The sequence below is a fragment of the Eulemur rufifrons genome, chromosome 3 (assembly GCF_041146395.1).
Source record: "Eulemur rufifrons isolate Redbay chromosome 3, OSU_ERuf_1, whole genome shotgun sequence".
NCBI classification, from domain to species: domain Eukaryota; kingdom Metazoa; phylum Chordata; class Mammalia; order Primates; family Lemuridae; genus Eulemur; species Eulemur rufifrons.
The window spans coordinates 46,025,890-46,049,589 of record NC_090985.1 but is presented as its reverse complement, the minus strand read 5'-3'; the positions used below and the strand labels follow the sequence as shown (position 1 = coordinate 46,049,589).

Here is a 23,700-nt window from a genome sequence, read left to right as displayed (position 1 = left end):
TCAGAGACTCACAGATTAAAGAGAATAAAAAGGGAATAGAGTCTAGCATAAAAAGGAGAAAGAGTTTGAGTTGTGGATACAGCAGCATGAACCAGCAAAAGAGGGAGGCTCTATTTCTGCCTTGGGAATCTGGGGAAGACCCATCAGAAGAGCTGGAGAAGGTGGGAGGTGGGAAGGGCATTCCACACATATGAACAGCACATGTGCAAAGGTGTAGGGGGTGAAATTGCCTGAGAAATGTTCTGGATACAGGAAAACGTAGTTTGTAGAAAATAAGTGAGAAAGGAAGAGAGAACAAGTGTCTCATATGGAGTCAAAATCCACCTGAGTAAAGAGCCCATATCTGTAGATTTCTAGTACTCTTCCCCCTTCACTTTGCTCGTCTGATTCCCTCTACAGGAATATTAAAGCTATGGGTCACTGTTACTGATTTTGCAATTTCTAGACATGGTGTTTCTAGCAGCATATTTTTAAATTATTAATTCTTTTCTTTCTCCTTCAAAGAATAACTTCTCAGAAGTCCCCGCTTTTTCTTAGTTTTTCCATCCCTTTTTCTTATTTTGATTTTGTTGGGGCTCAGAAAATGATGCTCCAAAGATTGGCACTTTGTCATGCTGAGAGGCCTCGGAAGGTTCCTCAGAATCAAGGTCCTGATAACCTTGTCTTTTCCCCTCTCCAAGCACAGGAGGGACTCTCAGGAATTTCTTTATCTGACCAAGGAAGCTTCTTTCCAAAAAATGCAACTGTTTTAGCCCCCCTCCCTAGGGATTCATCAAATAATCAGGAAAGATCACCCACCAGAGAAGAGAAGAGGCTGGGAGTGATTGCCATGCCCAGACTTTTCGTCTCTTCTTCTGAGGGCATCTCTAAGACATTACCTGGGGGGACTTTATGTGCATAAAAAGATGATTTTAGTTCCTGTATAGCTCCAACTCTTACCCTCTGTAATGTTTCTGTCTCCCACCTCTGGGGTTCATTCATTCTCCCTAATGATTTGCTGCCCCTCAAAAGAGTTGTCTATATTCCCCATCTTCCCCCTCACTGATGAAAAAGGGTATATGAGCTTCTGTAGGGCACTGGGTTATTGGGTAATCACTCTGTGATCCGCCCCCCCCCCCCCCCCCCCCCCGCTTGTTAATAAGTTTGTATGTCTTTTCTCCCATTACTCTGCCTTTTGCCAGTTTATTCTCAGCAAACCTTCAGAGGGTGAAGGGGATCCCTTTGCCCTTACAATTTCTTATTTTTACTTAGGATTTTTCTGTAATTTTACAAAAGATTTCTTTGAAAAACAGGTGTCTATATCATTTTACGCTACACTAAAACTGAAATAACTAACAAGTAGAATCCACTCCAGGTACTACTCTCTTTTCATCATCTCAGGTTCACCCTTAAGCACTTACATGTCTTAAAGAATGTGACTATATCTGTAGCCCAAGAGAGCCATCATTCAACCAATAAGTTAGATCCATATTTAAACTTTAGAGTAGAATCTAATCATTAGAGCGATTTAAAACAAGAGAGATGTTATTGCTGTTGTCTTATTAGTGGGATCGTTTCAGCCATGTATATTAATTTTCAGTAATTTTTCAAGACTGAGAAACTCATTTGTTCTTCACTGAGTGTGGATTTGAAAGGATGGAAGGAAAGAAAGGTTAATAAGGACAATCAAATTAATGCAAAAAGGCACCAGTAACAAAAACAATGTTCATTATCTGTGCCTGGCAGATAAACGGTGCTCCAAAATACTTTTTTTGGTAAGAGATAAGGTCTCCCTATGTTGCCAAGGCTGGAGTTCAGTGGCTATTCACAGACACTATGATAGCACCCTTCAGCCTTGAACTCCTGGGCTTAAGCAATCCTTCTGCCTCAGCCTCCTGAGTAACCAGGACTGCACGTGCCGGCACCACTCCCAGCTTCCCAAAATAGTACTGAATGAATACTGGTGCTCTGCCCCTTACTTTCAGGTACATCAGTGTGAATTGGTGCACATGATTTTAAATGCTAGGCTGTTTCAATATTACACAGAAATGAATCCTCTGTTCGATAGCCCTGGTGTTTTTCCTAAAACAACAAACTATAAGTTGAAATACCAATTGTTTCTTCTTATCTTCATGTCCATTTAAAATATCTGGCTCTTTTTTTTTCTTATGTGCATCATCATTTTCCAAGTGTTTTTCTATTCTGTGTCTTCCAGGGGTTGTCGGTATTGTTATGACTCTATTAACTCTTCTTTATAGAAGGATCCCAGAAGAAGGAATATTGGTGTATAAATAAAGTTTAAGAAGCAATGTCCTTCATTTCTCCATTCAATAGAAAGAAGATAAAAGAATGAGTAATAGAATCCTTCTAGAAATTCTCATTCTTTTCTGGTTAACTTGATATAGGTCAGGTAAAAGGGATCTCTGGCAGGAGAAATGGCTTTTCCTGCCCAGTGGATAAACTCTATGTGTTCCCAGTAAACTCCACTTGGATCTGTTGATCTGTGAACATTGCTAGGTAAGCTGTAGATAAATGTCACTGGTTTTTCCTCACTAGAAATTTAATGTTATATTTTTAACATTTAATGTTAATTTTATTTAATTTCAATTTAATTTTTAATGTTACATTGATAGAAAAAATACTTTTTTGGTTAAAATCTTATATTTAGGATCTGTATAATTTGATTTTACTTCTCAATCAGATGGCTTCTACACAGTATGTTAAAAAAGAAAGAAGGTATATTTCCATCTCTATTTAGAGTTTTAAGAAGAGAATCTCATCTCTTGGAGTTCCCCAACCCCTTTTGATAAATGGTAAAAAATCGTTTTGAAAATGTTATTGTGTGGAAATATAGAATATGTTTGGTATTTCCTCAAAAAACTAAATCATATAAATATTGTGAGTGTTTGTGTTTTGGTCAAACAATGGAGTCATTATATGCTTGGCATTAATGTAATCGAAGGTTTCAAATGGCTTCTTGTATTTACCAATACTTGACAAGGGATGCATTTAGGTATATTTTCTACCAAGCCCATGGCAGTTTGGCTGTTTTCCAAGTCAGGTGAATATCTTCTATTTCCACTGGTGTCCGTGCCAAAGAGGAGTGATTCAATGGAAAGGCAGTCTTGCAGCATATAGCTGCCAGGTTTCTGGATCACACCGATTTAAAAGATGTAAATGTGGGACCCAGCCAAGAAACAAGAAAAAAAGTGCAGGTTAATGAGTGACATAAATATTTATATTTATGTCTGCATATAATACATAACTAAAGCCCAAAGAGAAATGAATAGAAAGTAAAAACAAATGAATCTGAACTTTCAAACTATATTTTAATGTAGCACGCTGATGTATTTAGACCACTGCACAGCATTCTTCACAGGTTGCCTCGTGTGCCACTGAAGTGGAATCCTGTCTAAAGAGATCCCGAGTAGTTGGGGTAGAATGGGTTCTGATCGACTTCTCTCTCTGTCTTTTCATCCCATTAGTTTTGCAACATAAGTAATGCAGCATACATTTGTTGTTAAACATTGAAATGATAAAGAGGTACACAGATTAAAGACTAAGACTCCTGCCATCAATGTCTCCCAGCCTCTAAAGAGGAAGAGGTGAAAGGTAAGGAACAAAAGTTGTATGCTAGTGAAGTTACTCCATTTTTCAAAGAACTTTTATACAAGTCCTACTTAACAATTCTGTTTATAACTCATTGATCATATCTTAACACATAGTTACCCCTTTCAGTAAGGAGTTAAGGGAAATTTAATATTTTAGTGTGTTATATTGATACCACCAACAATCAGGATTTTGTTAGTAAGGAAGAAGGAGAGAATGGAGGTTGAGTGAATATCTAGCAATCTCAACCACTTTATTTAGATATTTTGGTTGTTTACAATTTTCACTATAACAAATGGAACTGCAATGAATATTCATGAACATGTTTCTTTTCATGGTATTTGCTTCATTTTTTTTCTGTAATCCTTGTTTTCTTTGGTTGATTTATTAATTATCTTCCATATGTTACATCCTTTCATTATTTATAATGTCATCCGTTTTTCTTCTGCTCTTGGCTCAAAGGAGGGCGTACTCCATTCTCTTTTAAGTCTTATCCTTTTTTTCCTCTTTGAGCTTGGTGGTAAAAATAGAATAACAGGCTAAGATATTGATGTTCATAGGTAAAAGAAAGATAAATTGAGGGTGCCTCCACCTGATCGTCTGTATTAGGAGGCAGGGCAGTCCAGTAATGGAGAGCACAGACTGAGCATAGCTTCTCACTCTATGACTTCTTAAGGTCTATGACCTTCAGGAAATTACTTAAACTCTTTGTGCCTTAGTTTTTCCATCTGTAAAATGTTGTTAATTTTGGTACTCACCTCATAGGGTTGGTGTGAGGACTGAATGTAAAGCACTTGGAGCAGTGGCTGCCATATAGAAAGTGCTGTGTATGTTTACAGTTGTTAACTATTATGTCAGTGAAAAAAAAAAAAAACCTAGTTTCTGTGTAGTATGATGGGAAGAGAGACACAGAAAGAGGTTTGGTAGTGACCAGAGTGAGGTAGTCAAGAGGAATGAGTTAAAGGGTCATTGAGCAATGTTGAGAAGACAGCTGAGGTTGGGAGTCACATATTTGTGATGAACATGGGCGCACAGCAGTGCTTGACTGGGTGGGCGCACAGCAGTGCTTGACTGCTCAGGAATAGGAGTCAAGACAATGAATTATTTAAGTTAAATTAGGGTTGAGATTAACTGGGTAGGGTTGGCAGAAGACCATGTGGATAGAGCACTAGGTGGGGCTGATATAAGTTAGATGAAACAATTTACCATGGGGAGTCTGGAGAAATATGAAGGCAGGAGAATACTTCAGAAAGAAATTTCTCTTTAATTGAGGGGTGAGCATGAATTATAGATAGAAGGAAGGGTATGGACTGAGAGTAGCTTTTCAGAATTCAGGCTTTTAAAGGTATGATTCTGGGTGACAATAAATTTCCAGGTGTGGCTAATGTGACAAAGTTGCTGAAGTGAAACAAATGCCAAAGATAAGGTCAGGGAAGCAGAGGGAATCAAAGATTCCATTCAGTTTAATTAAGTAGGCAATTAATGATCACCTAGGATGTGCCAGTGAATGTGTTTTGTGTTGGTGTGAACAAGACAAAGGTATTTCTTAACCTCAAGTTGTTTACCATTTGGACCAGGAGGATGGATTCTTGAATGAATTATGAAATGGAATTTGCAATCACTTGAGAACACTGGAGATGAACAGAAAGAGATCAATGGGACAATAGCCAAAGTCCACAATGAATGTGGAGGAATGGCCAGTACTGCATGGTGTAACAAAGAAGATGGTATAACAGGACATCTCCAAATGGGGTTTTCAAACTCAGGTTGTAGAATACAGGATGTAATATTGTGAGCTATCAACATATCTGCCTCTCTCACTAGACTGTGAAATCCTTGAGGGCAGGGACTAGGTCCATATATTTTTATATTCCCTTTGTAGTCTTGGCACATAGTAGAACTTAAAGAGGTATTTGTTGACTTAACATGAGAAAAGACAGAAATATTTTCAATACTTAAATATACTATATTATTTACTTATTGCATGGTAGCAAATTATCCCCAAACTTAGAAGCTTTAAATAACAAGCATTGATTATCTCAAAGTTTTCTGTGTTCAAGAATCTTGGTGCAGCTTGGCTGGGCCCTCTGCCTCATGGTTTCTCGTGAGGATGCAATCAAGTGTAGGATGGGGCTATGGTATCATCAAAGGCTCGGCTGGAGGAGCCCACTCGTGTGGTTGTGCCAGGATCCAATTCCTTGTGTGCTACTGGACTGAGAGTTTCAGGTCCTTACCAGCTGCTCTCTGGGGCACCCCTTCTGCTACCTGGGCCTCTCCCCAGGGCAGCTCACAGCACAGCAGCTGGCTTCCCTCAGAACAAGCAAGCAAGAAAGCAAGAGAGAGTGAGCAAGATGAAACTCACAATCTTTTGTCAATTAATCTCAGAAGATAACCCATCCCATGGGTTTTGCTCTGTCCATCTGTTAGTGAGTCACCAGGTCCAGGCAGGGGTCATTGGGGACCATTTTAGAGGCTGTCTACTACAAATACTAAAAACATTTTTGGCAATTACCACCTTTTCAATTTAAATCTGTGTCATCAGTCACAAAGGGAATGCATTTGTTGACATACTTCTCTGCCTGGGTGTTCTTTGAACAGTGCATTGCTCTAAGTACAGTTCAACAAATATATGCTGATTGACTATGGATAATATTTCAATTTTACTGAAAAGAAAGTTTAATCTTAAAATAAGATAATAATGTTCTCAAGCAGATACTGCTTTTGGAGCATGTAGATTTTTCTTAGAATTGAAATTGCCAAAGAAAATCGTTTCTTGTGTACTGTATGTCGAAATATAAATACGTTTATTAGAGTGCATATCAGAGTTGCTGTTTAGACAAATTTGACACTAATTTTATTTCTCAACACTCTTTAATACCACAGTACACAAAAGGCCTTGTAGAAAAGTGCCATAAGTTTTCTAGTTTCTGTATTTTTGAGTTGTCAGGTTTAACTGAATCTTAGAAGCAAACTGTAATTGAAATGTCTTCAAGATACAGAGCATAAAGACAAGATAAACAGTCAAAACTGTATTAAAAAACACATAGCCCTTTTTATATTTGGTAAGGAAACAGAGCTGTGTTGATCTTCTCAGACTGTAAGTGACAGTGTAAGATTATACAATACTCTGTATATGAGTTTTTATATATTCTCTGTAAATAAAAAATAGTTACTATTATCCGTATTTCATACCTGACTTTTATAATTCATTTCATAAAAAAGCCAATGTATTTGGATATTTATTAGAACTTTTTTGTATCTTCCAACAACTAGACTTTTTCTTGTCTGTGGCAAATATGCTTCTGTATATTTCTTCACAGAAATGATTCAATGAAACTTCAATTTACCAGAACACTCAGGCCTCTGGATGTTTACTTCTGCACTCTACTTTTGGGGAAAGGAGATAGATCAAAAAGAGAATCAGATATCAGGGTTTTCAAAAAAGCAAACTAATCTCTGTGGTTTACTATACACATTTATTTCTTCCTCCAACTACACATCTGTGACAGGCCAGCGTTCTCTCTGCTCCACAATCTCTTCATTCCAGGATCCAAGGTGTAGGAGCTGCCTGCCCCTGGGCTCTGCTGAAAAAGTGAGGATGTGGATTGTGTGATAGCGCCTACAGTTTTTGCTGGCAAATGGCACATGTCTCTTTTACTCACAGTTCATTGGCTTAAGCAAGTCCATGGCCAAGCCTGAGGTCAATAGATTGGAGAAATATAATCTTCCCACCAGGAGAGGCGAAGAATATTTTGAACAATAATACAATGCACCATACACACTTAGAGGATGAGATTGAAATGGTTACACTGGTTCCCTATAGTCAGTGACAGTCTAAAATGGTCATCCAACACACTGGAAGGGATTCTGGTCAGCTTGGTATCGCTTTTGTAGTTCAGACCTGACTCAGTTTCCTTTGTAATTCTAATACCAATTCTCCTGTATGTTTTAGATACATGGCACTATGGTGTTCATTGATGCAATGTTCAGTAACATGTCTCTACGGCAAGAACCTCACTCACATCCCTTGGGTAACAAACAGGAATAATATCTATGAATTATTAGGAACTTGTCTCAGTGCACTCTGGGTACTTTAGTTAATCTACCCAGCAAGCAGGTGAGAAGGAAAAGATTATTCTCATTTTACTTGTGATCAAATTTACCCAAAGAGCTTACACAAAATCACATAGCCACTGAGGGGGAAAGCTGGGATGTGAAACCAGCTTTTGACCCCAGAATTCTGGCAAATTAAGTTAGGAAGACAATGACTACATTTTGGTTATTCTACAACCAAAGAGTAACTTTTGCCAACTACTACTAGTTAACCAAAAAAATGCAAGCACTGTGTTCCCCACAGCCACGTGAATGACTCAAATCACACACTTTCACTAAAAAAATTACAAACACTTATTTTAAGATTTATAAGGATAATCTACTTTCCCTGAAGTCTACAGAAGTTATGTTTCCTTTTGTGCAGAGCATTCAGGGACATTCTGTTTGCAGTGGGAACACACAGAGCCCATTGCTTAAAAGAATAATAATTTAGAATGGATGGCTGAAGAGGAAGCAAAGAAGTGGAATTAGATCTAAGGCCTGGAGGCACCTCTAAAGAACATATAAAAAAATTGGGCTCTCGGTTTCCCAGGGAAAGGTGAACAGGTGAGAAAAAAGATAGAAGTGAACTTTTGGTGCTCAAAAGAACTGAGAGGAGGTGGCCTTACTAAATGCAAGGGCAGAAAAAGGATGGCACATGGGCTAGAGAAGGATTGGCCTAGGAGGCTGGAAGAAAGACCATTCTAAGTTTTGTTGCCTAGTATAGCATAGGTGAAATAGCATAACCCTTGGAGCCAAATACATCAAGAATTAAATCCTACCTCTGCCATTTCCTTGTTTGTTATAGGACTTTGGACAAGTCTCTGACCTTCTTGAACTTCAGGTTCCCATCAGAAAAAAAAATTTAAAAAACCCCCAAAAACCTAATTTACAGGATTTCTGTGAGGATTAAATTATGTACTTATTTCTATCTGTATATATGCTCTGTATACCTATATTTATTAATATATCAGCATCTGCACTACTTATATATCTGTCCATATCCATTTCCACATACATATACAATCTATATCTATATCATTATATAAAATATTTTCATATCCAATTCATACCCATATCCAAATCCATATCCATCTTTTTTTAATACCGTATGAAAATTCACATGTCCATCTCTGTTTGGTGCTTCAGAGTTTCTCTGTGATGGTTAATTATCTTCTCCTCTCATGTATTAATCAACTTGTTAGTTAATAACCAATATTTGTTAAGTGTTTGTTCTGTGCCATCATTGTGCTGGTTTCCGGAGATGATGAAAAGGTGATTAAGACCCAGACACTATCCGTAAGAAGCTACCAGGAGAGATGGACACACAGCCCACATGATTCCACATATTGCATGGTTTCAAAAAGCCAGCTGAGACTGCTGGGTTCAGGAACTGTCAGCTTTTTGGACTTGAGGTTGATGACATGACCTGCTGTTGAATCATATAATCTGCTTTACATAAGTACACTGAAGGAATACACTGCAAGGACAGGAGTTACTTATTTATTTCATTAGAAGATACTGTGTTCTTTTCAAGCAGGCCCAACGTATCATTTTGGAGACACTCTAGAGAACTGCATTAACTTAAATGATACTCAATGTTTGTTTCAGCTGCCTGTCTGATTATTCAGCTTCTCCTTCCTTATCTGTCTCCCTTTCTTCTTTCCTCTTGTCCTACTGCTTGCTCTTTCTTTCCTTCTCTTTCTTTTGTTCATTTATCAAAATGTTATGTAGTGCCTACCAAGTGCCAGACACCATTCTAGGCATTGGGAATACAGCAGTTAACCAAAAAAAGTATCTGTTCTCATGGACATTATATTCAATAAGGGGAAAACAGACAATGGATGAGAAAACAGGCAAATATGTAATATGACCATTGGCTAAGCGTTAAGAAATAAAAAGCAAGGTAAAGAGACAGAGAGTGAGAAGGATGGGGGATGTGTGTATGCTACTTTAGATCAAGAAAGGCCTCTTTTATAATGTAACATTTGAGCAGAGAGCTGAACTCAATTAAGGGAACTAGTCATGCCACATTTGGGAAAATAGAATTCTTTTGCAAAGGGAATGACAAAGGCAAAGGCTCTGAGACCAGGACAGAAAAGAGACCAGGATGGCTAGGGTGGAGTGAGAAAGAGAGAGAGAAGTAGAAGATGAGATCAGAGAAATGGAGGGAATACCATATAGGGCAAATCAGGAAGGGCCCTGTAGGGTAAGGCAGAGCATTGCATGTTATTCTGAGTAAGACGAGAACACACTGGAAGCTTTTTAATAAAAAAGTGACATAAGCTACTACAAGGAGAATAAGGTAGAAAAGAAAAACAGGGCAATTGTGGATTAGGAAGACCTGTTAGGAGGCCATGGTAATAGTGTTGGTGAGAAGGAATGGGAGGTTAGTTTATGATGGTAGGAATCAGATGTTCTTTCATTCTGGATATGCTATAAGGTAGGGTCTACAGAATATGCTAATAAATTTCTTGTAGAGTGAAAGAGGAAGAAGCAAGTTGCAGGGGACTCCAATGTTTATGTCCTAAGTAACTGACAGAATGGCCATTTACTGAATAGGAGGAGAAACTATAAAAGGAATAGATTAAGGGAAGTGGGGAATCAAGACTTCAGAACGAGATATAGTAGGTTGAAATACAAATCTATGGAGTTGAAGAGAGGTCAGACAAAAAGATAAAATTCTGAGATGTCAGCATAGCACATAGATGATAATAAAAGTGATGGAACAAGATGATATCACCTTTTAGTGAAGAGAGACAGAGAAAAGAAGAGGTCCAAGGACAGAGGCTGGAGCATTCCAAATACACAAGTCTTAAGGATGAGAGAAGTCAGTAAACAAGACTGAGAAGGATGTTGGGGGAACATTCTTTCAGGGGTCACTGTCCTTCACTGCCTGATGTCCAGTGTCTTGTGTTTCTTGGTTGTTTCAGTTGGAGGGATAAATTTTGCTCCTGTAAGTCCATCTTTATAAAACACAGAAGTCATATCTTTGTATTTAAAGTACATCTCTTTTTAAAAGAATGTATTTTTTTTTTGCTTTTGTTTAATCTAGTTTAACATCTCTGCCTTTTAGTTGGAGTGTCCTTGTCAGAACTATAGTTGGCTAATATTTTCTCACAATTCATGGGTTGTCTATTGCTTACTTTGCTGCACAGAAGCTTTTTAGTTTGATCCAATCCTATTTGTTTATTTTAGTTTTTAAGCCTGTGTTTTTGGGGTTATATAAGAAATCTTTGCCCAGACCAATGTCATGGAGCATTTCAACTATTTTCTTCTGGCAATTTTACAGGTTCAGATCCTATGTTTAAGTCTTTAATCCATTTTGAGTTGATTTGTGTATGGTGTGAGATAAGGGTTTAATTTCATTCTTCTGCTTGTTAGTATTTGGTCTTCCCAGAACCAGTTATTGAAGATACTTTCCTTTTTCCATTGTGTGTTCTTGGCACCTTTGCTAAAAATCAATTGAATTTAAATGCACGGGTTTATTTCTGGGCTCTCTATCTTATTTCATTGGTCAATGTGTCTGTTTTTGTGCAAGTACCATGCTGTTTTGATTACTATAGATCTGTAATAGATTTTGAAGTCAGGTAATGTGATGCCACCAGCATCATATGTTTCTAAAAATTTAATAAGAATCAACGTCATTTATATATACCTAGAAACTTACCATTTCTTATATTCCTCATTCTTTCCTAAGGATGTGTGTTTCTCTCTGCTATTATTTTAGTTCAGCTGAGAAATTTTCTTTAGCATTTCTTATAGTTTAAGTCTGTTTGTGACAAAGTCTCCCAATTTTCTTTTTTTTGAAAACATTTTTTTGGCTTCGATTTTTTGAAAGATAGTTTTGCCGGACATAGAACTCTGTGTTAATTTATTTTTCTGTACATTTAAAAAATATCTCAATGTCTTCTTTCCTTTATTATTTCTGATAGGAAGTCAGCAGTCATTTAAGTTATTGTTTACACATATGTAATGTATATTTTTTCTTCCCACAGTTGTTTTAAAATATATTTGTAAATTCTATAATATTCCTTACTTCAAAAAGTAGAGCCAAATTTTTCTCCCCTTGAGTAGGGTTCTGATTTAGGGACTTGATGGTAATGGAACAGAAAGTGGTGAAAGTGGTGATATGTGACTTTCAAAGCAGTTAATAAAAACGTAGCTCAAAGCACAAATAAAGAGCTTCTCTCTGGCTCTCTCTTTATTTCTCTCCTTTGTTCTGAGAGAGGCCAGCCCCTTTATTATAAAGGCACTCAAGCAGTACTAGGAAAGCGTCCACATAGAGAGGAACTGAGGCCTTGCACCAAGTAGCCCCACCAATTGCCAGCTATGTGGGTGATTCACCCTGCAAGCAGATCTTCCAGCGCCAATCACATCCAGCTTCAGAAGGCTGATAGACCATAACCTAAGCTATTCCCAAATCCCTTCCCACAGAAACTGTGAAAGATAATAATTTTTTTAAACCATTGAACTCTGAAGTAATTTGTTATGCAGCAATGAATAACTAATGCATTTCCTAACTCAAATGTCTATGAATGTTATATTCACCCCAGCTAACCAACTTTTCAATCCACTTTGCCTGTGTGAAAGAAAAAAAAAAATATCATAAAATTCAAAGCGCACCACAGCTAAAAAGTCAATCTATGGAAGAAAATTACTAATTTGTGGAAAAACCATTCCATTTTAAAAACACCATTTTTTCTCTTTGGTTTATCATCGTAAGCCTGAACACCTTGTATAATACTGCACTATTCACTGTTGAATTAAATTGAACTTAACTGAAATACTTGTTGAAGTAAATGATCTGGAAATGGAAGTCAAAAATCATGGCAGAAAATTCATTTTAAACATTTATGTTGTACATTGCCTAGTGCTCGTTTTCAAGCCCCATCAACCTACCACTGAAAAACAAACAAAAAATCCTAAATTTATATGCCGTTGGTTCATGGTAGACCATATGGATTTTTATAATTTCTGCCAATAGAACACATCTTCAAATGTTTCTAGGAAATCTTTATGAAGCAATATACCATGATAGGTATTTTCCTGTGCTTAGGTTGTAAACTATTGCAATGCGTTGCAATGCATTTGGCATATTATTTGCAGAGGCCTGATATCTGTATTCCTCCTCATCCAATCAAACTTTACACCATTTCAGTATACCTGAATTTTATGAGCATGCTGAGTTTGAACAGTCACTCATTCACTAAAACAACATGTAAATCAAGCAATTCTCTTCCTCTTTGGGAGGTGGTGAATATCCAGGGTGTATCCAAGTGGTTTGGAGAACAAGCCAGACTTCTTAGGTGCAAATCCCCAGTGGACCACTTACCAGCTTTGTGCCCTTTGGCATACATCTTAACCTCTTGCCTTACTTTCCCCATCTGTAAAATACAAAACTAATAGTACCTACCTTACAGGGTTGTTGCGAAGATTAAAGACATGAAAACTGCCTGGCACATAGTATGTACTAATAAAAATGAGCTCTTATTGCTTTCCATACCTACCATGGACCATGAAACATTGCACATGACTTGTAACTTTTTAAATGAATGAATAACTCTGAGGTGAGAGTACTGTAGGAACATCTCTGCCACTGTTTTCTTTTTCTTTCTTTCTTTTTTTTTTGTAATTGCATTCTATGATCATGCAAAAGTTTCAATTATTCACTTCTTTTTAAAAAAAATTTTTTTTTTATGGAACGCTTCACGAATTTGTATGTCATCCTTGCTCCGGGGCCATGCTAATCTTCTCTGTATCGTTCCAATTTTAGTATATGTCCTGCTGAAGTGAGCACCAATTATTCACTTCTTTTTAGAAATTGTCTACTAGATCAAAAAGAGCCAGTAGAATATGTTCATTGATAAAGGACATGCACATGATATTGATACATGATTCCACTGAATTGAGAATTATAAAATAAGATACTTTGGGGTAAGATAAATTTTCATTTTAACACCTCATAAACGTGGACATAGGAGAAAGGAGTCAAGCATAGAAAGGAGCATCGAGATTCAGAATCCCGGGCATGCGTTATTGGACTTGGAGAAAGACCATTTTAACTGGCCACACAGAACCAAGCTACTCCCCATTGACTGTAGGCAATAGCTGGGGAAAGATGAGAGGTGTAATCAGTCTTTACATTCTCAAAACTTGACAAAGTGCCTGGCAGATACTACAGTCAGAAAAGAAATTGTTTTAAAGGAATGAAGTATTAAATAATAAAAGCAACTGTGTCAAAATATTCCACCTTTGGTCCAAAACCTTCCTCCTGTACCTCGACTTCCACCTTCGTGGGCTGACTGCTCAAATCCCCAAGTCTTCTTAGAAAGACTCTCACTTTCACTCCAAGGATCAAGAAAAAAATGACCCAGTTGTCACCTCTACTCGGAATTATGGGAACCACCGCCTCCCTTTGTTGGAGAGTAGAGAGGACAGAGATGGGGCTGGGAACATAGGAGGATCTCTGAGTGGCTGAGCAGTGCCTGCATCCCACTAGGCAGACGTCCTGCGGGCTTGGTTAATTACCCCCGCCCCCGCCTTGACCCGCCTAATTCTCAAACTTGGAAACAAATCTTTAGCAGGAGCGCTGGAGGAGGGACCAGGGGTCTCCGCGATGGGCCCCGGAGACTCCGACCGCTGCAGAGAGACAATTTCCTGGGGGCGCCCTGGAGTCCCAGGCAGAGCAGGGCTTTGGCTTCCACCCCCGCCTCCCGCGCGCAGCTTCCCCGGGGACGCCAAGAGCACCGATGTCCAGGAGAAGGCCCCCGCCGCGGGCCCGCGGCTGGAGGACATCAGACGGCGGCTGGCGCGCGCCTTCCAGCCGGCGCTGCAGCACTGGGGCTCGAGGCGTGCGCGGGAGGAGGCGGCGGCGGCGCGGGAGGAGCAGAGCCGGGCGCGCGTCGAGGCTGCCCTGGCCCGTCTGCGCGCGGAGCTGGTGAGAGCGCGGGCTGGGCGGCCGGCTGTGGGGTCCTCCTCCCCCGTTGGTCCTCTCCTTGGGCTCCACAGCCTCTGGTCGCGTAACCCACCCGAAGACTGACTTGGGGAGGCCAACGGGAGCTGTTCCCAGGGAGGGAGAGCTGGCCACTGGCCACTGATCTTTGCGGAGAGGGTGGGACGGTGCGGGAGGCAGCTCGTGTCCGGACACTGTATTGACGCCCGCACCTACCCAGCAAAGTCAGGGAGGGAAGGGGACCCATCAGGGCTTAGTTTACCAGTGATACACCCAAGTCGTCCCTTTCCCAACCTGTTCCTATAGTTTGCTACCTGATAGAAAGTTCCCTATAGGGAACTTTTGCTATGAGTATGTATGGAGCATGGAGGAGAAAATTTCAATGAAATAAACTCCCTTTAGGAACTGATGTAGCGAGTCCATCAGCAACCCTTTCCTTATATCCCGCAGGTTTTCCTCTTATCTTTTCCCTTGGTAAGAATTCAGACAACTGGAAATAATAAGGGGTTTTGTTAAATTGTAGCGTTTGAACATTGACAGGTTAGGTCCGGACGTTAAATAGGAGGAATTGTGGGTAAATATTGCAGATGACTGTTTTTTTAATTAAAAAAATTCCAAATTAGACATAAAAAAGACAAAATGAATAGGAGCAACTAAGACTCTAAAATGGTGCTGCCTATGAATGTGTGCAGTGGACACTTGGAAAAATCTCCTCTTTTGCACTGAACATTAATAAAATTAACCACAACTTTAGAACTGATCCAACTGTTAGTAAATTGTCTAAGAACCTTACTTTCTGAGTTTAGGAAGGACAATATGGTAGTAAATCTAATTTTACCGGTGTTAACAATCTGAATCTGACAAGGGATGCATTAATGATGCAACCACATTGAAGAAACACCTGGTTTTCATCCTGACTCTAAGCAGTGAGTCTAAGCAGCAGGGTAGTGCACTCACCTGCATAGACACCTGGAGGCCTGTGCTATGGGCCACGATGCCAAACCGGAAGGCTGAGACCTGGCTCTCCGTGCTGCTGACCTGGGATACGTCAGTACTTCTTCCTGAGCCTCACTTGACTCCCATTTAAATTAGGTGAAGAGATTATACTGAATAAACGCTGAGACACTTTTCAACCTTAACAAGTTGCTCCACCAAATAGGAATTTTTGACAAGTAATTTATTGAGGGTGGCAGAAGGTAGGGAATAAAATTCTAAACAGATGAGGGTTCAAATCGTAGCATTACCATTTACAGGCTCTGCTAACACTTGCTGGTCCTACAACTTTGGGAATGTTTATTAGCCAGTTTGAGTTTACTCATCTGTAAAATGGAGATTACAATAGCATAGCCTTGCTGTAAAGCTTATATGAGATAATATTATATGAAGTACTTAGATCACAGACACTATTTAATGGCTCTTGTTATTATGATAATGATTGTAAAATAGATCCTGGAGGCTGTACCAGAAAAGAACAAATATATACATGTCAAAAATCAAGAGTTTTTCTGGAAAGGAACCAGAGAATTTATACATACACAGATGCTGTCTTTTGGGTTACAGACCATGGTCAACATCTTAAACATCTTGACAAATCTTGTCACCAATATGTGTGACTGGTCATGAGGAAGAGGCAGAAGAATGTGGATACTTCAGCCTAATATCATCACCACTACAAGAAGTAGTTTTTGATTATGGGATATTAACCAGACTTTTATAGGAATTGGCATACATCCATACACATAAGTGCGTATGTCATGTATTAGGATGTTATTTGTGTAAGGAATGATGATGAACAAGTTCAATTAATTTAGAGTTCTGTTGTTACTTATACTATTTTCTGTTATTTGACTTGATCTTCTTAGTAAGATGCATTGGTTTCTAGGGTCTGTGAATGGGTTTCATGGTTTCTATATATCTAAAATTTCATGAAAAATTTTCTATGTGCGTAAAGTGTAGATTTTCCTCAGAGGTTCATAGCTTTCATCATATTCTCAGAGGGATCCATGATGAAAGAAAAGTTAAAGAACCATATTCGTATTTGAATTTCCTAAATAAATGTAAATTACACATACTTACTTAGATGGTAAACCATTATCAATACTTTTGCTCTCTGATTCTTGGCCTAAAAATGCAGGATGGATGTTCATCAGTTCATTCATTTATTCACTCAGTCTTTTAACAAAAACACATGGCCCGTACCAGGTTGTGTGCCCAGGCAGTGCACTCATAGTTGGGGATGGGATTATGAATAAGATACACACTCTGCCCTCAAAAATCATCAGTCTAGTCTAGTCTGAGTGTTGTGAGAGGCATATGTACAGAATGCCATGGAAACATTGATAAGAGATAATTATGTCTGTCCATGCAATCAAGGAAGCTTCTCAGATTAGTTGGCATTTGACTGGGTTCAGCAGAAAGAGAGGTGACAAAGGGCACCTTAAACAGAGGGATCAGAAAGAAATGTGGCTCAGCACTTATTCCAGGACTGGCAAGGTTTCTGGCCAGCTGCAGTGGGAACTGACATGCGGAAGAGGGCCAGGAGGTGAGACTGGAAAAGTAGGGCTGGATTATAGAGCATCTGGGCCACACTAGGCAACTGAAGCTTCCTGTAGGCAAAGTGTATGGGCTTTTTGTGGTGGTGGTTGTGTGGGTGCTGTTACTGTTTGTTTGCTGTATGTTCATTTATTTTATTCTTTGCTAATTCTTGATGTCAGAGAAATGGTTCCAGGTGCTGAAGAATGAAGAAAAAAAAAATGTCTCAGATGAAAACTGAAGGATAATTTTATCCAAAAGATTTATTTTTCAGATTAGGAGGTGACCACCAATATTTGTTTTTTACCAACATACTTCCCTGGTTCATCCTGGGGTGGTTTCTATTGACAAGTTGATGAAAGGTTTTAAGCAGAGAATGCAAATTCCTCATGAACTGCATTCAACAAGATCCTAATTAAAGAAATTTACAAGTAGTTGATCAGTTTTAATAATCAGCTATAATACAAAGATTATATTGGAGTAAGCTTTGTTGGCCTGCCACTAGGTAACATGCCCTAGAGGTCTATTTTTTTTTTTTTTAAACACATGAGGGCTTTCATAAACTTTCATACCCTCCCATTGAAGGAGGGTATAAATCAGCCTTGCTATACAACAGATTTCACTCCAGAGTGAAAAGTGTTAGATTATATAAGTATACATGACTGTACATGTGCCTCTAAGGTGCCGTTAAATGTTTTTGCTTGGCAGGGAGACCATTTAACATCCTGAAAACTTGAAATGACAAGTAATCAAGTAAATGGGCAGAGATCTTGAATACTCAGGTGGCTGTAGGCAGTTATCCTGTGGCTCAGAAAACTCATAAAGATAAATGATTTCGTCGTGGGTCACATGCCATTGCTTGAAAACAGCCTTCAGTGCGTAACTATTTTTCATACGGACAACTTTGTGCATCAGCTAGTTTTGTTTTCATTTCAAGGCCATTTCAAAAGCTATTTGTATATCTGGATTTTACCTTGTCACGTAGAAAGTCAGTTTTATAGCCAGGCCAAACGGTCAGAACTGCAGAATAAGATGAGAAATACATCTTTCTTGATATCTTATTTTCCTTTCCTACAAACTCCTTATTTCTTCTGTGCAGAGAGTGGTTTCATTTGATCTGTATCTCAGGCTAACAAAATTCCTTTTTTTCTTTTTTATACGTTTTAGCTGGAAATGCATTTCCAAAACCACCAGCTGGCTAGAACTTTACTGGACCTAAACATGAAAGTGCAGCAATTGAAAAGGGAGTATGAACTGGAAATCGCATCAGAATCTCAAAGCCCGAAAGATAATGCCACGAATCCAGAATAAGGAAATGCATACTTGAAGACCTGAATTCTAAAAATAACAGACAACTCTGAAACAATCCTGACAATAACATTATGGACGCTTTACATAAGCTCTGAGGGGCAATTTGTAGACTAAAATCTTAGAGTTGCCAAGGGGACGTAATGAAAAACACCTGAGAGAGGGGAGCGAGAAAATGGTGTGTTATCAAGTTTTAAAGTTATTTATTCATTGCTTTGACTGGAACATAAAAGTAAAAAAAAAAAAGTATCAAAGGGTGCCTTAATGCCACCTTCCAGTATTCCATCTTGAGTCACCTTATCTTACTGGCGCCGCTTGAACTTGCAGAATCTGTGCTTATTTTTGTTTTACTTGATTATTTATCCTTGGTTTGTCTGTCCAGTAGCCTGTTCAGTATCTCCGCACCCCTCCTTTTTGGGAGACTTACTTCTGCTTGGATTCTAACCATGCCCTTTAGGTGGTCTGCCATTAAGGGTGCCCCACCTTCCCAAATGTAGTCATGCAGGTCAAGGCAGCAGGTCGATTTGTCCTCAGGACTTTTTGAACTGGCCCTAAGGGATTAGATGACTATTTCCTGCTGGTAGAAGCTGTGGAACAAGTGGCTTGGAAGCTGCTGGTGTCCACCATGTGAGAAAGCCCAAGCTCTTAGTAAAGCAGATGGAAACTAAACCACTGAATGCACAAAAGAGAAGGGAGGGAGCTGCTGTTCCTTGTCCCTGGGGGACAAGCTGTATAAAACCTCAGTCCTTGCTGTTGTTTATATTCATGAAATAGTCTGGTGTCCTTCTCATAAAATCTCCTTGTGCCTAAATTAATTCAAGTTAGAGTTTCATGATTTGTATCCAAAAAGTTCCTAACTAATACAATTGTTCAGTTTTTAGGAATTAGAATGGTTCTTATTGTTGAATTAGATGTATAACTGTACCCTAAAAATGCTGTCTTTTTAACACAGAAAATAAAAAGTTAATAAAAAAATAGTTGTAGATCTAAGTATATTAATCATGGTTATTGTCTGTAAAAGTAAATATTAATTTATACCAATATATGTAATTTTAATATTTAATAAACAATAAACATTAGTTCTTGAAGACAAAGGAGAAACAAGGGATGTGGTCTTTCTCTTTTTAAAATAAATGTAAGTTGTTTTATGTGTGTGAGGATCTGAGAATTACCTGGACCAAGTTTACTTTGTAATTAACTTTTTTTCCCCCACAGTAAGTAAATTAATATAGCCCATTGGCATTTAATTTCTTCCCTCTGTAAAACTGAGGTGTTACCATGTTTAACATACAGGACACTGTCAGACGAGCAGCAGGCGGCATCCCGATGTCTAATCCCTGGGTTCCTTGAGATATTCTGCTTATGAGCTCTTGGCCTATAAACATATGACTAATATCTTAAGGTTAAGTGTAAAATAGATTTCCTATTTATTTCTGTTTAAAAAATTTTCTAGAACTTTTGAGCAAAGAGTTAGCAGAGTTCCTTGTGATCTGTGTTTTGAAAAAGCTTCTATTTAAATGTTGGGACAATCATTCTCAAGTACATTTTAAAGGTTAATATTTGTCAATTGTTGTGATTTTGTGTTTAGAAAATATTCGAGGTGAGTTCTGTATAAGCTCAATTCCTTACAGAATACAGATTACTGACACTGGTTAATATTCACGTAACTTATTTGATTATAGTGGTAAGGTACTATATCTGGGGATCAAAAGAAAGAAAACTGAAAAGAGAACTGAAAATGGATGCATTGTTTTTCACATTTTCAGATTAAAAAATGTCCATTATTTTATTGCAAAGTTTTTGTCACCCTTCCCCCCTATCTTTCAGTGATAAGCTTTGGATCACTGTATCAGTTAGGGGTGACAGATACAGAAACAGAATAAGAAACTGTTTGTTTCAAAAGGATCTTATTTACAGAAGTCCTAACCAGCAGAGTTGGCCTGTGATATTAGCTGTGCCATATGGAAATGGCACAATGGAAGGTTGATACATGGGATGCTGTATTTATTAATTTTTTTTGCTTTGTTTTCACTCTAGTATGATATCCTTCACTTTTTTAAGTGGCAGAAACCACATGATAGTTTGCATATTTTTCTTTGCCATGGTGCTCAGCTGCTGGTCGTTAGCTGCTGGCCTGTCATCCTGTCAGCTGGGGCTCATGAGGAATCAGTGAGAAACTTTTCTGAGAGATGTGAGGATGCGCCAGCAATGGTTACATTTCCCCCTTTCTAGGCTTTTTAAATAAGCTGGAGCAACAGTGTGACATTTTAGAGATGTATGAGATGGAAGGGACCAAACTACTGCCAGCTGGAGGGGAAAATGAGAAAATAATTATAACCTAAATTCTGCATCAGGGAAGCAGCAACTGGATAAGCCGAAGAAAGCAGGGTGTTCATAACAATAGTGGACAGAGAGGGCCAAAAGAAGAGATACTAAAAACAGTTTTGTGAGGAAAATATAGTGCTTGTGTATTTCAAATAACACAATTTCTCACAGCTTTAATTATGGGGGGATAAAAACCATGCTAGCAGGAAATGGGCTTTCGCCATATGGTACTTGTTTAGCACCTACCAGTGAATAGGTGCCAAATTAATTATGACAATTAGGAGCCGTGCATAGGTTGTTAGACATTAAATTCCTTTACAGGTGGCTTGGATGAATCCACATTTTGTTTGGCTTGCCAAACGATGTCTGCTGTAACAGGTGCTTCTGCAGCCTGGGGACAGATCCGATTCTTGCTGTGGGTAACCCCATGATGGCTGAGCCTGCACCAGTGTAATTACAAGAATCCTATCTCCCTCTGGTCCCTTTTGCTGTCAGGGCCCAGGGCCCGGGAGTAGCCATCAGTTCTGTTTATTTACTGGAGTAATCACTGCCAGCGTCCCTGTGTTTCTGGGGCCTGGCATGGGGCCCTGCAGTGCCAGCTGCTTTCTCTCTTGGTTGCTTTCATTGTTGCTGCCTCTTTTGCCTTTTTGGCCATGTTACTAGGTTATTAAGTATGAAGTGTCTGATTTCCTTAAGTACTAAGTTTGACAGTTGATATCTCTGACATTTCACTTTGACACTTCTTGTTTTATCTTTATTGTGAAGGTACATACTCAGTCTTTTTTTTTTATTTCAGCATATTACGGGGTACAAATGTTTAGGTTACATATATTGCCTTTGCCCCACCTGAGTCAGAGCTTCAAGCTTCCATCCCTCAGACGGTGCGCACCGCACCCATTAGGTGTGAATATACCCATCCCCTCCTCCGACCTCCCCCCTGCCCAACACCCGATGAATGTTACTACTGTATGTGCACATAAGTGTTGGTCAGTTAAGTCAGTTAATACCAACGTGATGGTGAGTACAAGTGGTGCTTGTTTTTCTATTCTTGTGATACTGCACTTAGAATGGGCTCCAGCTCTATCCAGGATAGCACAATACAAGAAGTGCTAGATCACCATTGTTTTTTTTTTTTTTTTTTTTTTTTTGTGGCTGAGTAGAACTCCACGGTATACATACACCACATTTTATTAATCCACTCATATATTGACGAGCACCTGGGTTGTTTCCACATCTTTGCAATTGTGAATTGTGTTGCTATAAACATTCAAGTGCAGTTGTCTATTTTATAGAATTTCTTTTTCTCCTTTGGGTAGATGTCCAGTAATGGGATTGCTGGATCAAATGGTAGTTCTACTTGTAGCTCTTTGAAGTATCTCCATATTGCTTTCCACAGAGGTTGTACTAGTTTGCAGTCCCACCGGCAGTGTATGAGTGTTCCTGTCTCTCTGCATCCATGCCAATGTTTATTGTTTTGGGACTTTTTGATAAAGGCCATTCTCACTGGAGTTAAGTGATATCTCATTGTGGTTTTGATTTGCATTTCCCTGATGGTTAGAGATGTTGAGCATTTTTTCATATGTTTCTTGGCCATTAGTCCATCCTCTTTTGAAAAGCTTCTGTTCTTGTCCTTTGCCCACTTTTTGATGGGGTTGTTTGATTTTTTCTTGCTGATTTTCCTGAGTTCTATATAGATTCTAGTTATCAGCCCTTTATCAGATGTGTAACATGTGGATATATTTTCCCATTCTGTAGGTTGTCTGTTTGCTCTCGTGATAGTTTCTTTGGCTGTGCAGAAGCTTTTTAATTTGATCAGATCCCGTTTATTTATTTTTTTTGTTGTTGTGATTGCCTTTGGGGTCTTCCTCATAAATTCTTTGCCTCGGCCAATGTCTATAAGGGTTTTTCCAACATTTTCTTCCAGAATTCTTATAGTTTGACATCTTAGGTTTAAGTCTGTTATCCACTGTGAGTTGATTTTTGTGAGAGGTGAAAGGTGTGGATCCTATTTCAGTCTTCTACATGTGGCTGTCCAATTTTCCCAGCCCCATTTACTGAATAATGATTCTTTTCCCCGGCATATGTTTTTGTCTGCTTTGACTATATGAGGATGGTTTTATATGTGGGTTCTCAATTCTGTTCCATTGGTCTATGTCCCTGTTCTTGTGCCAGTACCCATCCTCAGTCTTTCAAACATGTTTTGGCTTGTGGTTATCTTTCAAATATTTTTTTAGAGCAATTTTTGTGAAACCATGGATAAGTCAAAAATTCATGTTATTTTTAAATATGAGTTCTGTCGTGGAACCAAGGGCAGACAGCTCAAAATATCAAGAAAGTGTTTGGGAAGGATGTGGCTAATGAACTCACAGCATGCTGATGGTTTGAGAAGTCTCATTCTGGTTATTTTAATCTTGAAAATGAGCCATGTTGGCTACCTGAGACCAAGGTGGATAAAATGAGCTGAAAGGTGTAGTGGAAGCAAATACATCTCAACCTAGGCAGGATTAGCAGCAAGGTTTGACATTACTATTCCAACAATATTGGACCATTTGAAACAAATGGGCGAGGTAAAGAAGCTAGAGAGTTGGGTTCCACATGAATTAAATGAGCGTCAGAAGAGAAATGGCCTCAAAGCTTGCCTTTCTTTGTTGTCATGACATAAAGGCAAACCATTTCTACACCATATTGTTATATGTGATGAAAAATGGATTCTTTTTGACAATCACAAGCATTTGGCACAATGGTTGGATAAAGATGAAGTGCCAAAACACAGTCCAAAACCAAATATTCATCAACAAAAGCTAATGGTGTCTGTTTGGTGGTCCAGCGCTGGTATTATCCACTATAGCTTCATGAAACCTGGTCAATCAATTACAGCGAATGTGTACTGCAACCAACTG

The 23,700-nt window shown here is 38.8% G+C and overlaps 1 protein-coding gene and 1 pseudogene across 1 annotated transcript; one reads left to right on the top strand and one right to left on the bottom strand.

Annotated features, from left to right (window-relative positions):
- Positions 1 to 13,364: 13,364 nt before the first annotated feature.
- Positions 13,365 to 13,480, bottom strand: LOC138382065 (U6 spliceosomal RNA; annotated as a pseudogene).
- Positions 13,481 to 14,299: 819 nt separating this feature from the next.
- AARD (alanine and arginine rich domain containing protein) lies at positions 14,300 to 18,478 on the top strand. Its single transcript, XM_069466062.1, has 2 exons — positions 14,300 to 14,620; positions 18,335 to 18,478. Exons 1-2 carry the CDS (start codon positions 14,300 to 14,302, stop codon positions 18,476 to 18,478), a joined length of 465 nt encoding a protein of 154 aa, XP_069322163.1.
- The last annotated feature ends 5,222 nt before the right edge of the window (positions 18,479 to 23,700 follow it).

Excerpts from the sequence above, each read along its gene's own strand:
- AARD (XM_069466062.1), top strand. The coding sequence starts at position 14,300 with ATGGGCCCCGGAGACTCCGACCGCTGCAGAGAGACAATTTCCTGGGGG. Across the intron at positions 14,621-18,334 it reads CCCGTCTGCGCGCGGAGCTG|CTGGAAATGCATTTCCAAAA; the intron begins GTGAGAGCGCGG and ends TATACGTTTTAG.